Below are 16,731 nucleotides of genomic sequence, written 5' to 3'. Positions count from 1 at the left end.
AGACAGACTTTAAGGATGTGGTACACATAGATAATTATATAATATCTGATAATGATAATGCTGCTGTTTTTTTTAAAGAAAACAAAACATTTTCTGAACTCTTATTTATAAAAACAAAAGACTATGAGATTACTTAGCCTAGCTAAAAAGATGCTTAGAGAACCATCAAATAATAGTATTCAAGCCTACAAAATAAAATACATCTAGAAAAGGAAATAATTGTTTTCCATATGTTGAGAATTAAGCATTATCTCTTCTGGAAACACATCCATGGTTACCACAAGAATATTTAAGTGCTTTTTTCCATTTTACTCTAGTTCTATACACACAACACAAATAAAACAATTACCAAATTATATCCTCATTGTGGATTTGTTTGTAGGACACTCTGCTAGACTGCAAACACCGGTGGGTAGTGTTAATATATTTTCATCTATGAATCACCAGCACTCCAAATTGGGATGGGGGGGGGGGTGCAAATACTTTTTACTTCCTATATGTTCCAGTTACAGTATTAAGTGTTTTGCCTATTTCATTACATTTATTACTGACGAAACTTTGCGTAAATATTTCAATCCTCATTTTCTTTTTTATTTCTTATTTATGAGAGAGAGAGAGAGAAAGGGGGAGGAGCAGAGGGAAAGGGACAAGCGGACTCCACGCTGAGAAGGGAGACAGACATAAGCCTTAATCTCACAACCCTGAGATCATGATCTGAGACAAAACCAAGAGTCGGATGCTTAACCAACTGAGCCACCCAGGTGTCCAACCCTCGTTTTCTAAATAAGAAAAATGAGGTTAGATTATAGAATCTGTACATGACAGTATCAAAGTCCAGCATTTAATTGTTAAATGACATAACGGTAGGGTTCTAGACCACAATGGCTGCTGAAGTTCAGGTTTATCACCTAAGAGAAATCCCATTAAAATTATAAGAAAGATTTTTTAAAAGGCTGCTAGTTAGAAGAAGCTATCAATGAGCATCTGAACAGAGGTTAGTAAAGGAAAAGAAGTGGGCCTGTAGACTCCTGGACAGGGCATTTCTAGAAATGCCCACTTGCATGGAGGGCAAGATGGGGTTCAGACAACTTCACTGTCTTCAAGGCCAGTGCACAATGCTGAGCAACTGGGCCTAAAATGTTTTTCACCCTAAGGTAGAGGTTTGTGTGTATCCACAGAAAAACAATATAGTATTCTGTTGCCATGTTATTACATATGAATTAATAAATACCGCAAGGCATTAGAGTAAATCCTTAAACATGAAACACTGAAAACAAAATAAACATTAAAAATTGACCTAAAAGAAAAAAAAATTGACCTAAAAGAAAATTAAAATATTTAGGTAAGAGGTGAGTAAAAAAATGTCAGAAACATTTATGAAGATAACCCCAATTTAAGAACAGGATGCTATGAAAAGACATATACAATAAAAATCTAAGTACTCTTACAAATATACATATATAGGAGATTCTCATTTTCTGTCCCTCTCTTGGCTTCTCTCCCCTAATGGAAACACTTGGAAAAGAAGGCTTGTTGATAGAAAGAGGAAAAAACAATGATATAAAAAATACTAGTGATAATATAGGATACATGAATGATATAATGAACAGGCTCAATATCCAACAACTACAAGTTGGAAAAGGAAAAATGAGAAAATGAAGGGGAGAGAACTATGAAAGAAATAATTTATGAGAGCTTTCCAGGGCTTATGAAAAATAACTTCATAGCTAAAGGACTCACTGTGTACCCAGATGGTGAATAAAAAAAGACCTTCCTTGATGCACAGTTTAGAACAGTATCAGAACACAATGGGGAAAAAAATAATACAATGGAAGATTCTAAAAACTTCTAGAGGTTTTGGAAAACAGAATTATAATAGACTTTCTTATCACAAATACTGAATACTAAGAGGCAGGAGAACAATTATAAGAGTTATGAGGAAAAATCTTTTCAACTTAGCAAAATAAACCAAGCAAAATATAAATCAAAAGTAAGGATAGTAAAAAGACATGCTTAAAAATGCATAATCCTGGAAAATTTACCTCTCATATTTTTTATTATATTTCATAAGGATGTTTAAGTAAATCAGCAAGTAGATTAAGAAAGAGAAAGGTATTAGTTTATATCCAAAGAGAAATAAAAAATATCCAGTACTGAGGGGCCAGGGTGCCTCAGTCAGTTAAGCGTCTGCCTTTGGCTCAGGCCATGATCCCAGAATCCTGGGATTGAGCCCCACATTAGGCTCTCTGCTCAGTGGGGAGTCTGCTTATTTCCCTCCCTCTGCTTCTTCCCCCGCTCATGCTATCTCCTTCTCTTTCTGTCAAGTCAATAAATAAAATCTTTAAAAAAAAAGTCCAATATTGACATCTCTTCAGTTGGTCTGGAAAGCAATTAATCCAATTAAGAGGAGAAGGCAAAGTGCTCTAGAAAAGGTATACTTGAAGGAAAGAGACTTCAAGGAGTGTATGCACTTCTTTAGAATTTATTGATTTTCTCAACTTAACAAAGGAGTCAAAAGATACGTTTTATACTGGTGGTATAAGAAACATTTATAAAATAGATTTTCACTCTTGGAAAAGTAATTAGTAGAAGATAAAAATAGTGATGTTTGGAGAGAGGGCAATAAATCTGGAGGAGTAAGTAAACTAGATCATTAGATATTATAGCTATACATCAGCAGATTATTTCTTAAATTGACATAACATAAATACTGGCGAAGATAATATAGATTATTTCGATATTGGAGGTAAACACTGGAAGAACTAAAATGAGACATAAATGAAGGAGTGAGAAGTAGGTGGCTCATGAAGTGGATTTCTAGAGACAGATTTGAGGGGAGAGGGACTTGCTTTTCATTTTTTTTTGAAGATTTTATTTATCTGACAGAGAGAGATCACAAGTAGGCAGAGAGGCAGGCAGAGAGAGATGGGGAAGCAGGCTCCCTGTTGAGCAGACAGCCCAATGCGGGGCTCGATCCCAGGATCCTGGGATCATGACCCAAGCCAAAGGCAGAGGCTTAACCCACTGAGCCACCCAAGCACCCTTGCTTTTCATTTTAAACTCCTCTGCATAGTTGACTTGTTAAACATGTATAAGTTAAATTTTGATTTAAAAAAGCTAAGTTGAGGGCGCCTGGGTGGCTCAGTGGGTTAAAGCCTCTGCCTTTGGCTCAGGTCATGATCCCAGGGTCCTGGGATCAAGTCCCGCATCGGGCTCTCTGCTCAGCAGGGACCCTGCTTCCTCCTCTCTCTCTGCCTGCTTCTCTGCCTACTTGTGATCTCCGTCTGTCAAATAAATAAACAAAATCTTTAAAAAAAAAAAAAGCTAAGTTGAAAACAAAAATATAGGTACATGTGTAATATGGTCAAAATATTAATATATGTACCAATGATTACTAAATGTGTGAGTAGGGATACATGAATATATGGCTGGTTAATGTTCATTTGGCATGTATTAAAACCTCAAGAAGCTACTATTTATAAATATGTCTATATTTATATAGACCATAAGTGGTGCAATGGTGAAAAAAGAGAAAAAAAAAAAGCACCCTGCTGAGAAGTTAATAGGAAGTAGCCTATTGGGTCTACCCAAGTGAAATATTCTCACAAACCAGCTCCTAGAAAAACAAAAATTGATACAATTACATGTCATGAATCTTCAGGATTGTTCACCAATAGTCAAAGCCACATTTTATTGAATGCCAAGGGTTTGTATGCATGTGATACACACACACACACAATATGTACAGGTGCCAGTTGAATAAAAGTGCCAGCCAATGGATTTAGATTAGCTGGTGGTGAATTGGTGCTTGACCATTTAATAGCAGGGAAAATTGGGCAAATGATTTAATGTCTTTGCTCAATGTTTTCTTTTGGAAATGAGGACATTAATATGGCTCTTAGGATGATTAAACATGAAAAGGTACACAAACTGCATGTTATATAGATTTTGTACATAGTAAATGTTTAATAAATATTAAGTTGTTTCAATATTTACATATAAACATCCTATATTTATAGATAATACATAAAATTATATAATATTATATAATTTGTAAATATTTAACTAGGCATATGCTATAATAAATATACTTGTGCATATACAAAGACTAGAAGGAAATGAACTGATGAATTAACTGTGTTTATCTGATGGAGTTCTAGGTGATTTTGCTTCTTCTTTATACTTATCTGTAACAAATTTTCAACAATGTAGACGTTTCACATTTATAATAAAAATGGTAAATGTTAATCTTGTTAACTGAAATGTAATTTTAAGCTAAAATATCAGGGTTTTAGTATTGTTGTTAAGAAATATTTCCGCTTAATGAGAGCTTTGAAATACTGCAAGAGGCTATTGGGTTTACAAATAAAAAAAAAAAAGAGAGAGAAATCTAAATGCTTTTCACTGTATCAACCTCTTTGAAAGGCAGAGAACAGATCTCAATTATCAAAGTCCTGTGGGAAGAAAAACGGGACTGTGACAATGTTCAAATGAACCTGTATTACTAAAGTTGTGTTTTATAACAGACATGTAATAAGTATAACTTAGAAAATGGTTGGGTTGTTCTTATAAAGAGTTTTATTCCAATCATTTAATTTATAATATAGAAAAAGGGGAGTGGAGAATTGTATTCCTCACACTCAGTTCAATCTGGATGCAGTACCAACCATGAATATTCAGAATTTATAAATTATATACTCCTTAGGATGGAGCAGTAACTGAAGAAAACAAACACAGGCTAATGACACAAGCCAAGGGCACTGTTACATCTGGGTTTCTTGGTACTTTAAATGCAATTAAAATGGCCTTTATTTGCAATTATTTCTGTATTTGATATGCTAGAAGTAATAATAATTACAATGTGAAAAGCAACTTGAGTTAACGTATGGTTAAAAATCAAAAAGATAGGGGCGCCTGGGTGGCTCAGTGGGTTAAGCCTCTGCCTTCGGCTCAGGTCATGATCTCAGAGTCCTGGGATCGAGCCCCACGTGGGGCTCTCTGCTCGGCGGGGAGCCTGCTTACCCCCTCTCTCTACCTGCCTCTCTGCCTACTTGTGATCTCTCTCTCTCTGTCAAATAAATAAATAAAATATTAAAAAAAATCAAAAAGATAACCGGTGAGGTAACTTTAGCAGTTACAATCTGTCACTTTGCACTGGGAAAAATAATTGAATGCAAAGGCAGTGACTAAAATTCAAGTAGGCTGAAGTCCTTTAGTGGTTATTAAATTTGTGTACCTTTGTGATATTAACATGGCTGTTCTCTTATCATCCTTGTAATAAGAATATTACAAGGATGCTAGGATTTTGTAATAAGAATATTTCCCATCATTAAAACCAATGATATATCTAATAGGATTTGTTGATCTGGAAAGAGTCATATGTTATGTTCATGTTTAATTTCTCAAGACTATTCTCCAGCGGTTTCATTTGTACTTTATTTTTGCAAGTAGGATGGTAGTCGAAACATTAAACAAAAGTATCATGAAAAGAGAATCAGATAGAAATGAAACTTTAAAGAAAATCACTATAATCTGGGAGTGTGTGTGTGTGTGTGTGTGTGTGTGGGTATGCCTATATTTATCTATGCATCTATCCACACATATAAACACAATGACAGTGAAGGGATAAGGAAAAATGGCAACAGTGAGGGTATCTTTGAGGTAAGATTATCAGTCTTTCACTTTTTTTGTTCTTTGTACTTCTATAGTTTCTAAATTTTCTACAATGAGCACATTGCTCAGAAACAACCATATATAACATATAAACAAAATGATATATACTAGTTATATATATGATATATACAACCTATATAAAATATAGATAAGTAATATAAATATATATAACAGATATATAGATAGAGAGACAGATGTAAATTTAGCACACACTGGTTTAAGTTTCCTATAGGAAACCGAACTACGGTATACGAACAAACAACTTATAGTCTAATCTCTATGGGCCATATGCATGCAAAATAAACTAAAATTAAAAGCATATGTAATAAGTAACTGTTTTATGTCGCTAGAATTGTTTTAACAAAGTTGGTGAGGAATCTCAGCAACATATACATAATTTATCTATGTCAGAGTGATGATCTTTTCATTATATGTATACCAGTTAAAAACAAATCCAGGCCACTCTTTTATAATTATAATACACATTAAATATCTAGGGTTGATATTTTCAGTGAAATAAAATATAAAAGAAAAAAAAAACACTTACTTTGGAGATATTGTCACAATGTTCCCTGTTTGGGAAAGGGAGAAGTCAGACGCATCTTTTCCAACAATTACAGCATTATATACTAAGCTTTTCAAGCTTGGATTCTTCAGTAGAATCTATATTGAAGAAGAGAGTATGCATAAGATCATGAATTTTAAAAATATATAATTTAGCACTTATTTTCATCAAAGCAAATTACACATTTTAATCATGCAAATATTCCTAATATGCACTAACTGGAGGAAAGCAGACTTTGTATTTAAAGATAACATATATATATATATATATATATATATATATATATATATATATAGTTCAGCAGAATAGGCAAGGAGGAGTTTTCAAGCTTTCAAGCAAGCAAATGACAGATGTAAAAACACCTGATTATCAAAGATTTAAAACCCAAAGTTAGCAACTTGGATTTTATTCTTACTGCAAAGGAAAATCTTTAGAGAATTTTAAACAGAGAATTTATATAATCCAATTTACAAAAAGATTATTCAGGCTGCTCAGTGTAGAAAGAATTATAAGGAGTGTACCTTTAAAAACAGATGCCCAGGCTGAAAATGAAGGTGGCCTTGACTCGAAGCAGTAATATAATAAAGGGGCTGGCTGTCCCTTCCTGACGCCAAGATAGGGAAGGTATGTGAGGACAAGTTACTTCATTTTAGAGAGAACATTTCATGAAAACTGTGAATATCCCAGTGTTTATGTAGAATATAATGTGGATTAAAAAAAAACAAAAAGCAAAAAACCAAACACACTGGAAAGACTCCAGGTTATCATGGAAAGTACTGACTCAGAGGAGGAAGATGGCATGGGGGAAATGCATGATTGGCCAAATTAGAGTGACAACAAGGTGAGTGCAATTTACGCAGCCCAGGAAGTATAGTCACAGATACCTAAAGAGTTAACAGCACCGTGTGTCATAATAGTGACTTAGAGTGATTATGGTGATTTGTACAGAAAATGGTAGATTTGTTAAAGATTAAATAACTAGGGTTCAATAACTGGGTAGCTCAGTCAGTTAAGTGTTCAACTCTAGGTTTTGGCTCAGGTTGTGATCTTAGGATCGTGAGATCAAGCCCTGTGTCAGGCTCCACACTCAGCGTGGAGTGTGCTTGAGATTCTCTGCCTCTCCCTGTCTATCTGCCCCTCCCCCAGTTCACACATGCTCCCTCTCTCTGCTAAGATTAAAAAAAAACCAAACTTTAATAAATAATTAATTAAATTAACTAGTTTTATGCTTCAAAGAGAATTTTTGGTAACTACCAAGGCAAGTATGTTGCTGCTGAAGAGTTTCTTCTGTCTTTGATTACACCAAGGAACTGGGGTTCTCGTGCTGCTTACCTACTTATACCTCTCAGATATAAGGGGGCAAAACCAACCCAGTGTGTTATTTTTTATTTATGTATACATGTATGAATTTGAAGTATTAATGAACAGACCAAGTAATTTTAAGTTCCATAGAACTAATTTCTGTTTTCTGAAAGGAAATGTAGAAAATCGTGAGGATTCCCTGTGAACTGTTATGGATTTTTAGTCCTGGAACTTCCCTAACCAGCCCTGAGATCTTAAGGTAGCCACTCATTCTCATTAAGTCATATCCTACATATGACACAAAGGCACTGGGCTGGCTCAATTGTGGTCAGATTATTCCACCCAGGATTTCATGTTTCGGTGGTAAGTGGTAAATGGGGACAAAGGAAATCTGCTCAAGGGGAGGAAAGCAAGATTTGGAGCCTCATTTCCCCCTGTGTACCTTTTGCAAGAATATCTTATCTTTCACTATTCAGTAGTTGTCTTTAACTACTGTGCTTTTGTGTAAATTCTGTTTCAAAAAGGGAGAAGAAAAGTTCAATTGCATTTAAAAATGTCTCAGAAAATCACACACTCTACATTTTTTTTCACTGATCACTCTATTTTTACCAGTTCCAGGATTCTATGTTTCTACTACTGACATATAGTCGCACAAATACTGTTTCAATTCTAGTAGCCATTTCTTAAAATCCTTCTTTATTCTAGAGTGATGAAAAGGTTGGTAAAAATGATATTCCACAACTTAAGCACTGTCATTTATGGTGTTGATGCATAGGGGCTATGCCAAATGTTCTCAGCTATTTCCAAATCAGTGATTTTTCTTAAATTAAATTTAAAATTAAAGCTTGTTATAACTGACATTTTCTTGCATTTATATTTAATTTTTGTTACCATCAAAAGACATACAGTACATTTGAGAAAAATAAAAGTTATATATGTATAATTTCATCTATAATCTCTTTTTCCTTTTTTTCTTTGTTGGCAGGCTCAATCCCCAAGGTGGGGCTTCAATTCAAGGCCCAGACATCAAGAGTCAGATGTGCCACCTACTGAGCCAGCAAGGGACCCCTCATCTATAATCTTAAAACATGAACATTATTTCTAGCAAAGCGCTAAATGTGGAAAGAACTATTTCCATTTTAATATGCTTTAATTTGATTTTTAACATAATTATAATTTATATTTAAACATTAGTGTTGTTAACTACTTTTAAAAAATAATGGCAATTAAACGGCATAAAGATATACAAATACATGGACAGAATTAGAGATCTGGAATTAAACCTAACTGTAATAAATCACTGCTTAATCTAATTCAGACTCCCCCTAGATTCTGCAGGTTTAAACAAAACATTTCTAACTCGTTAGAAATTTTATTTTGATGTCAAAAGACCTCTCCAATATAATGACAGCTCCAGGCTTTGAGAATCACTTCATTTAGGGAATTATCAGAGTAAATACTGTTGAAAAAATCCTCTAAATAAGTTTTTATCTTTTTTCCCTGGTAAAAAAGAAAAAAAAAAACTCCTAAAAAGGAATCCTTTCTCAATGTATGCTAACAAAAAATCAGTAGAGGCTGTTCTTACCCTAAACTGAGCCCTTTACATGTTGAGACAAGAAATTGTGGTTTCCCTGATTTTTAACTGAATCCTTATCAACCATCACACATATAATCACAGAGGCTCTGTATTTTCTCAGAAGTTACAATTATAAATCAAAGATCATGAAGACATATATTCTGAAGAGCAAATATGGACAAGTTCTTCATCAAACATATAAAATCATACCCTCCCAACTAAATATGAGGAGGAATACATAAAACAGCCTGAAGAAAAGGAATAAACATGATCTGACCAAAGAGATAAAGTAACTTTTCTATGATAAAAGATTCTATCAGCCCACAGTGTCCTCAGAAAGAAACAAGGAGATTGTTTCTTTAGTCGAAGTTTTTATGAAACTAGTAGAAGGAACAATCTTTTTTTTTAAATTTTATTTATTTATTTGACACAGAGAGAGCGCACAAGCAGGCAGAGAAGCAGGCAGAGAGAGGGGGAAGCAGGCTCCCTGCCGAGCAGAGAGCCCAATGAAGGGCTCGATCCCAGGACCCCGAGACCATGACCTGAGCCAAAGGCAGAGGCTTAACCCTTTGAGCCACCCAGGTGCCCCTAGAAGGAACAATATTAAATAAGCATAAGCTATTTAAAAGTAAATGCTAGAAGATACTTCACAAGTGTAAATATGAAACAAACAGCTTGAAAAACAAACTGAGATTAATGGTCCTTGACAAGATACTTCTCAAAGAGGATACTTCATAAATATGGACATATTTATAGAGATCTGTTATTGTCACAGGACTTCAAATTTCAATTTTTATTTTTTTCTGCAAATTAAGGAATCCGCCATAACACATTTAGCACCTCTTGCATATATAATAACCTTTACCGGGAATCAGGTGGCCCTGGTCAGGAACACCTTCATTTTTATTTCCCTTTGTATATCCTTGTCTGAATAAAATCCATCTGGATGTGTAAACTGCTCCCTTAAGGAAAGCTGAGTACACTCAGAACACAAGCTTGCCCTTACGGTGTCAGTCCCCTTGCACATGAAATGGGTCTCAAGTGTCAGAAAATTTGCCCTTCAAAGTGCCCTTCATTATCCAGCTCCCCAAACCCCATTCATCAAATGAATCAAGGAATCATTGTTTCATTGCAGGTGATGGTTACTATGAAGCAAAAATTGTCCCTTTCAGTCTGCTAAACCTTCTTCTTTAGAAGAAGCAACGTTTGCTAAGACCATTTTTTTTAAGTTTATTTATTTTTTTAAGAATCTCTACACCCAAGGTGGGGTTGAACTCCCCTGCGATCAGGAGTCACATGCTTTTCCAACTAACCCAGCCAGGTGCCCGAGATGACATTTTTATAGGTGCAAAAATGAAGTATCAAAACATCATTCATTTTCTGCCCGCCTCCCTCCTTTTCTGTGGTTTTTTTCTTTTTCTTTTTTTTTTCATTTAAATTCAATTACTTAACATATAATATATTATTAGTTTCAGAGGTAGAGTTCAGGGATTCATCAGTCTTATGTAATACCCATTGCCCATTACATCACATGTCCTCCTTAATGTCCATCACCAAGTTACCCCCTACCCCTACTAGCCCTCTCCCCTCCAGCAACCCTCAGTTTACTTCCTATGATTAAGAGTCTCTTATGTTTGTCTCCCTTTCTCTGATTACATCTTATTTTATTTTTTCTTCTCTTCCCCTATGATTCTGTTTTGTTTCTTAAATCCCACATATGAGTGCAATCATATGATAATCGCCTTTCTCTGACTGAATTATTTTGCTTAGGATAAAAACCTCTAGTTCCATCCACACCATTGCAATGGCAAGATTTCATTTTTTTTTTTTTTGATGACTGGGTAGTATTCCTTTGTATATATATACCACATCTTCTTTATCTGTTCATCTGTCATGGACATCTGGGCTCATTTCATAGTTTGGCTATTGTGGACATTGCCGGTATAAATTGCTAAGGCTTAATTATATCATAGTGATACTTTTGTAAATTTGGGGTTAGAAAAGAAATAACTAAAACCCCTGTGAAGTGTTTAACTCCACATATTTCGACCCCAAATATGTCCTTACCTGTCTCAGCACAGTGTCATGTAGAGTACAATGAAAGGGCACCACCTTTTTGGGGAGATATGTAGGGAGCCTTTCATACATGTAGACACAAAGCATGAGCATCAGGACTGGATTAGGGTCACAGATATCCGTGGCCTAGTTTCAATGAAAATAAATATAAATTAGAGGATATACAGATAAAATAAAGAGAGCTAAAGCATAGTACATCAATGGGTGAATTACATTAAAGCCTTTTAAAATGTTACTAATTGGCAATGACACTGAATTGTAAACACAGTAAACAGAATATTGCAGGGAATCAGAAGAGATTGACCTAAGTGTTAAAAGATGAATTAGATGTGTTTTCAGTATAACAGTGACCTCATAGCCTCAAAGCCTCCGCAGAAGTTAGTCAGAGGTCATAAAACTATTATGTACTAGAAATACTGACTAATGTGACTAAGACATCATCCCTGATTTAGAGTACCATAAACAGCAGTAAAAGAAAACAGAGAAGTAAACAAACTATTGAGGTAAAAGGCAGCAAGAGTTTCAAACAAAAGCTCAAAGAGAGAAGGCAGCCTTGAGATTGCCTTGAAAAATGCTTGGATCTCAAATAGATTGTGTTTGGGGGTTAGAAAAGGAGAAAAGGATCTATCCCATCAGACAGGCAAAGAACTACAGTGCAAGAATATAGGGAAATACAGTGTTTACTTGTTAAAGAAGTACAATTTGAATCCTGTGTAAGGTAAGAAGGGCAAGCACTGTGTGAAAAGACTAAGGAGCACCAGGGCCACACTGTGGAGGGTGTGGATGCCAGGGTAAGGGCCTTAATTTCTTTTTTTAATTTTTTTTAAGATTTTATTTATTTATTTGACAGACAGAGATCACAAGCAGTCAGAGAGGCAGGCAGAGAGAGAGGAGGAAGCAGGCTCCCCGCTGAGCAGAGAGCCTGATGCGGGGCTCAATCCCAGGACCCTAAGATCATGACGTGAGCAGAAGGCAGAGGCTTAACCCACTGAGCCACCCAGGCGCCCTAAGGACCTTAATTTCTGAGCAAGGAATAACATAAAAGCAGATCAGGCAGATCAGGCAGGGGGATGGTTAGGGAGTACCTTTCCCAGAACAAAGTATAATAATCAGAAAATGTAGTCATACTGATAACCAAGATGAATTAGTGATGGTTGGTGGAAAAGATCTGAGATAAAAGACAGAACTGCAAAGGAATAATAGCAGGGACAATCAACATAGCCTGAAAGTACACTGAAGACAAAAAGTAGAGTCAGGGGTAGGAGGAAGGATTCTTTATATCAGATCGTGTACTACCTGTGATATCCTAGAAAACTGTGAAGGTAATAGGGGAGAATTAATCTTAGCAAAGAAGTATTGAGAATGGTCTACAGCAAGGATTCAAAGATATAAAACACCACTGACAGACAAGCAACTCTGTCGTTGTCAACATACAGGGAGTCCTCTACACTTGCATAAAATGAAGATCTACCTATGACTTAAAGGCTCACATTCAAGTTAGTAACCGAAACTGATCCAGGCCTGGCTTGGAAGTGCAAAGAGTGTGGCAGCCAAGAAGACCTAATGCATTACGTGGAACTAACACATTTCACTCTGAAGTTCAGCAGCGGTTACCAGCAAATAAAAACAGCTCCTTTGATCACCTGCTGGTTCACATTCCCAAATAGAGTCTTTTTCTTCTTTGGAAGAAGAAAAGAGTTTGTTTTTTCTTGTTTTGTCAATAAGCAGTAAGAGTAACCAATAAAGGTATCTGGGAAGGAGATTTTTAGTAAAAAATAAGGGAGCTGGTCTGACTTGGCAGGGTAGAAAGCTGCTAGTGAGTTCGATTTGTGGAAAACTGAGAAATACGCCAAGACTCCAAAGTTTCTCATCAGTATTCTGTGGTCATACATTGCTATGTGAAAGACAATGTCAGTCAACGCATGAAGGAAAATTTAAGAACAAACTAAAAAGATAAATACAGAGCTTAATTCTCACAAAGTAAAGAATGTGGTACTACTGGGCCCTTTGGGATGGGCCTGAGTATGACTGTGATTCAATGAGGACTGTGGGCCACCTAGGTGGCTGTGAGGTGTCCGTCTTCTGATTTTGGCTTAGGTCATGATCTCAGGGTTGTGAGATCGAGCCCCAAGTTGGGCTCTGCACTCAGCGGGGAGTCTGCTGGAGATTCTTTTTCTCCCTCTCCCTCTGCCTCTCCCCAACTTCCTCACACGTGTGTGCACACACTCTCTCTCAAATAAATAAATCTTATTTTTTTTTAAGGAGGTTGTCTAAGGTGATGGGAAATATGTTTTTTGGAGGAAGGGACAGACTAGTGGCAAGACATCCTAGGCTCAAGTCTAAGTTCAATGAAAGACTTCTGAACACTTTTTTAGTGACTACAGCATAAAATGTATAAGTAACAACATAGAATTGTCCCAATACTCATCTTTGAAAAACATATAATAGGATGAAAATAAATAATTTGAAATTTTAAAAAAAGTGTTTATCTTAATGGGAAAAATACCTTTGATTAATGTATTAGACTAAAAAAAAAAGAGAGAGAGAGAGAAAAGAGCACCCTTACCTTTCCTTACCATAAATTTCAATGAAAATCACCTAAAAATTACACTTTCTCCAATTCTTGGTTTAAAAATCCAAAAGTTAATATAGGATTGTTTATTTTTGCTATTATTGTTTTAAATTAAGTTTGTTTAAAACAAGACTTTCATGTGAAATATCTTTCAAAGATATAATCATTACTTTCTCTATATAGGTCTATCCTAGAAGAACTTCAACTACATTGGTCCATTTTTCCCCACAAAGATAGTATTTTTCAACTAGTCTAATGAAAGAAAAAAAAATAAACAAAGAAAGGTCACAATAGAGAAAAATGCTGGAGTAGAAATCTGGTAAACCAAATTCACGTCCTGCTATTACACAGTGCCATGATCTTAACTAAATCAATTGGATCTCCAAGGCCTCAGTTTTTTCATCAATAACAAGAAAAGGGGAAATAATATCGACTTTCATGAAGGATTTAATTTGCAATGACTTCAAGATATCACCAGCTTTCATACTGGACATCAAACATAACTAGCAGTACCGACCGACATACTATAATTCCAGAGAACATTGCTGATTACATTCCCCAAGGCAACTTTCTCCTTTCTTCTCACCTAACAATCCCAATTTTTGTGACTGTTTCATTACTTTTATCAAACACGGGTTTGGCTGTAAGGATGGAATGTAATTATGGTCAATGACATGTAATGGGAAATATACTGTGAACCACTGGAAAAGATTTACCTTATGGAAAAAGAAAAGTGCAAGATGAGGTGCTACTCAACCAGCCTCAAGAGTAACTATATAAGGATGTTACATGAGAATTTCAGTAGAAACATTGTGGTTCGTAGTGCACATGCCTAATACAAAGCCAGCAGGCTGAGAAGGGTTGAGCAAAAATGAATCTTTAATAACTTTATTAAGCAACTGACTGACTTTGCTTATAATCCTCTAATGCCTAACTTCATCTAAAGTAAAATATCGAATTTGTTTATTTTGAAAGCACTTTCACTTGTGAATTCTGTTATTTAATACTAAAAGCACTAAAATTGATAAAAACAATCTTTTTTAATTTTAGAGGGAGAGAGAGAAAGGAAGAGCAGGGGGAGAAAGAGAATCTCAAGCAGGCTCCATGCCAAATGCTTGAGCCCAACTCAGGGCTGGATCCAACAACCCTGAAATCAGGATGTGAGTCAGATGCTGAACAGACTGAGCCATGCAGGGGCCCCCCAAAAAAAGTTTTAAGAGAAAAGTCAGATTATCTATTGACCCTTAGCTTCCATCACTACTCAGTGAACTGGGTGTAGTACAACCTCTACAAATGTCCTATTATTTTTATATACATTTCTTTACATGAAGGAATAAAAATACATGCTATACTGAGTCCAAATAATTCCCATGTTTTTGCTTTAAAGTATGTCCCAAAAGGGAGAATATGTAAACAACTGTTATATTCCATGTGGCAAGATTCCACAACAGGACATAACATAGGCACAGAAACTTATCTAGCTAATTCCACAGTTGCAAAGAAGAACATAATAAATAAGAAACTTAAACATTAATAAATAAGTCTAGAGGTGAATTTCCTTGGTTTTAAATGTGAACCAGCGATAAGCATCAGCATTAATTCACTATAGCTAAGTTAATTTAATATTTTTGAATTTTGCCATTTAATGTGGTTGGTAAATCCAGATTGATTAAAAAAATGGTAAGGAATTGGAACTGATTAGTAAAAGCTTGGTAATTATCAGTTAACTGTCAATTTCTCCATTCATCAGATCTTAGATACTTTGTCTACATTTTTAGGTATTAGATACTCACATTTTAAAATATTTTTTGGCTACACAACAAAATAAAAATTTTGAGTGAACATATCTGAGGAAATAAAAAAGCAAAGGCAAGAATAACAATGTATGATGATTTATATTTTCTAAACAAAAATATTTTAAGTTTCTTATGAACCCTGACCAAATTCTCAGGGGCCACCTTCAACACCAAATGTCCCATGTAAATCTTCCTGGTTCCCTTACCAGAATGATTTCTGTCCCTTTTGATTCCCATAGCACACTGCTTCGATGTATACTAGGACATTCACTATCAGCTTTGCATCAGCTCTTTTTCTTATACTTGTCACTATTAATAACATCCTTGAAGGCACAACTGTGCTTTAATCATACCTATACCCCTTACAGGGTCTATCCATCTATCTATCTATCTATCTTTTGTGGAGGATATTCAATTTGTTGAATTGATGAGAATTTTAGTATTTTCATTCTTCCAAAACAAATCTTTCATTGAAGTTTATCTTTAAAACTCTCTTATAAAAGAAATCTCTTGCCCAAATCCTAGAATATAGTTTCTCTTAACAACTATACCAATATAAAAGAATGTAAATGTCAGACCTGAAACAAAGTGACTTTAACATGCAAGTGACTTTCATACAAGGAAAAAGCAAGCCATTATGAAATGTCATTTTTCCAGCAGGTGTGAGGAACAACTTTATACCAAGCCATGTGTGGGCAGTGGCATCGTCAATGTCTTTTGTGTCGTGGAACAGAACACTCAGAGTAAGTTGAAATGGTCTTTCTCCTGTGTCCTTCTTTTGTGACTGTTCACAAGGTCTAGCAAACTTTAAACATCTCCTGAATCAACTTATTATTTGAAGTTTCCAGTCAAATGACATGATTAAATACTTTATTCCTTGACCAACTGAAATTATATTTTGGTTGGTCTATGCTCTCTGTCTCCAGTCCCATTCCTATGAATCTATTCCCACTATAGATGTATGAACAAATACCTTTAGTCCCTTAATACCCACATGGCAAACTGCTGACGTTTTATGCTGATATGCAATACCCCTATATATACCTATATTGATTTTTCTAATCCCCAAATTCAACTAAGGCAACTTATTCACAGAACTTCTTTACTGTATATCATGTATACCATTTGGCATTGTTTATATCATTCCCTCTGAGTGAACACCTTCCTCACT

The 16,731-nt window shown here is 35.3% G+C and overlaps 1 protein-coding gene across 1 annotated transcript in view; it reads right to left on the bottom strand.

Moving 5' to 3' along the window:
• The window catches only part of CFAP47 (cilia and flagella associated protein 47), a 509,602-nt gene that overhangs the window by 262,027 nt on the left and 230,844 nt on the right, over nucleotides 1-16,731 (bottom strand). The window contains exons 36-37 of the mRNA XM_032883134.1: nucleotides 11,184-11,318; nucleotides 6,221-6,336 (exon numbers count right to left, since the gene is read on the bottom strand). Coding sequence (XP_032739025.1) covers nucleotides 6,221-6,336; nucleotides 11,184-11,318 — 251 coding nt within the window. The remainder of the gene's footprint in view (nucleotides 1-6,220; nucleotides 6,337-11,183; nucleotides 11,319-16,731) is intronic.

The sequence above is a fragment of the Lontra canadensis genome, unplaced genomic scaffold (assembly GCF_010015895.1).
Source record: "Lontra canadensis isolate GAN:19392208 unplaced genomic scaffold, GSC_riverotter_1.0 scaffold86, whole genome shotgun sequence".
Classification (NCBI taxonomy): Eukaryota; Metazoa; Chordata; class Mammalia; order Carnivora; family Mustelidae; genus Lontra; species Lontra canadensis.
This window is presented reverse-complemented; position numbering and strand designations above follow the sequence as displayed.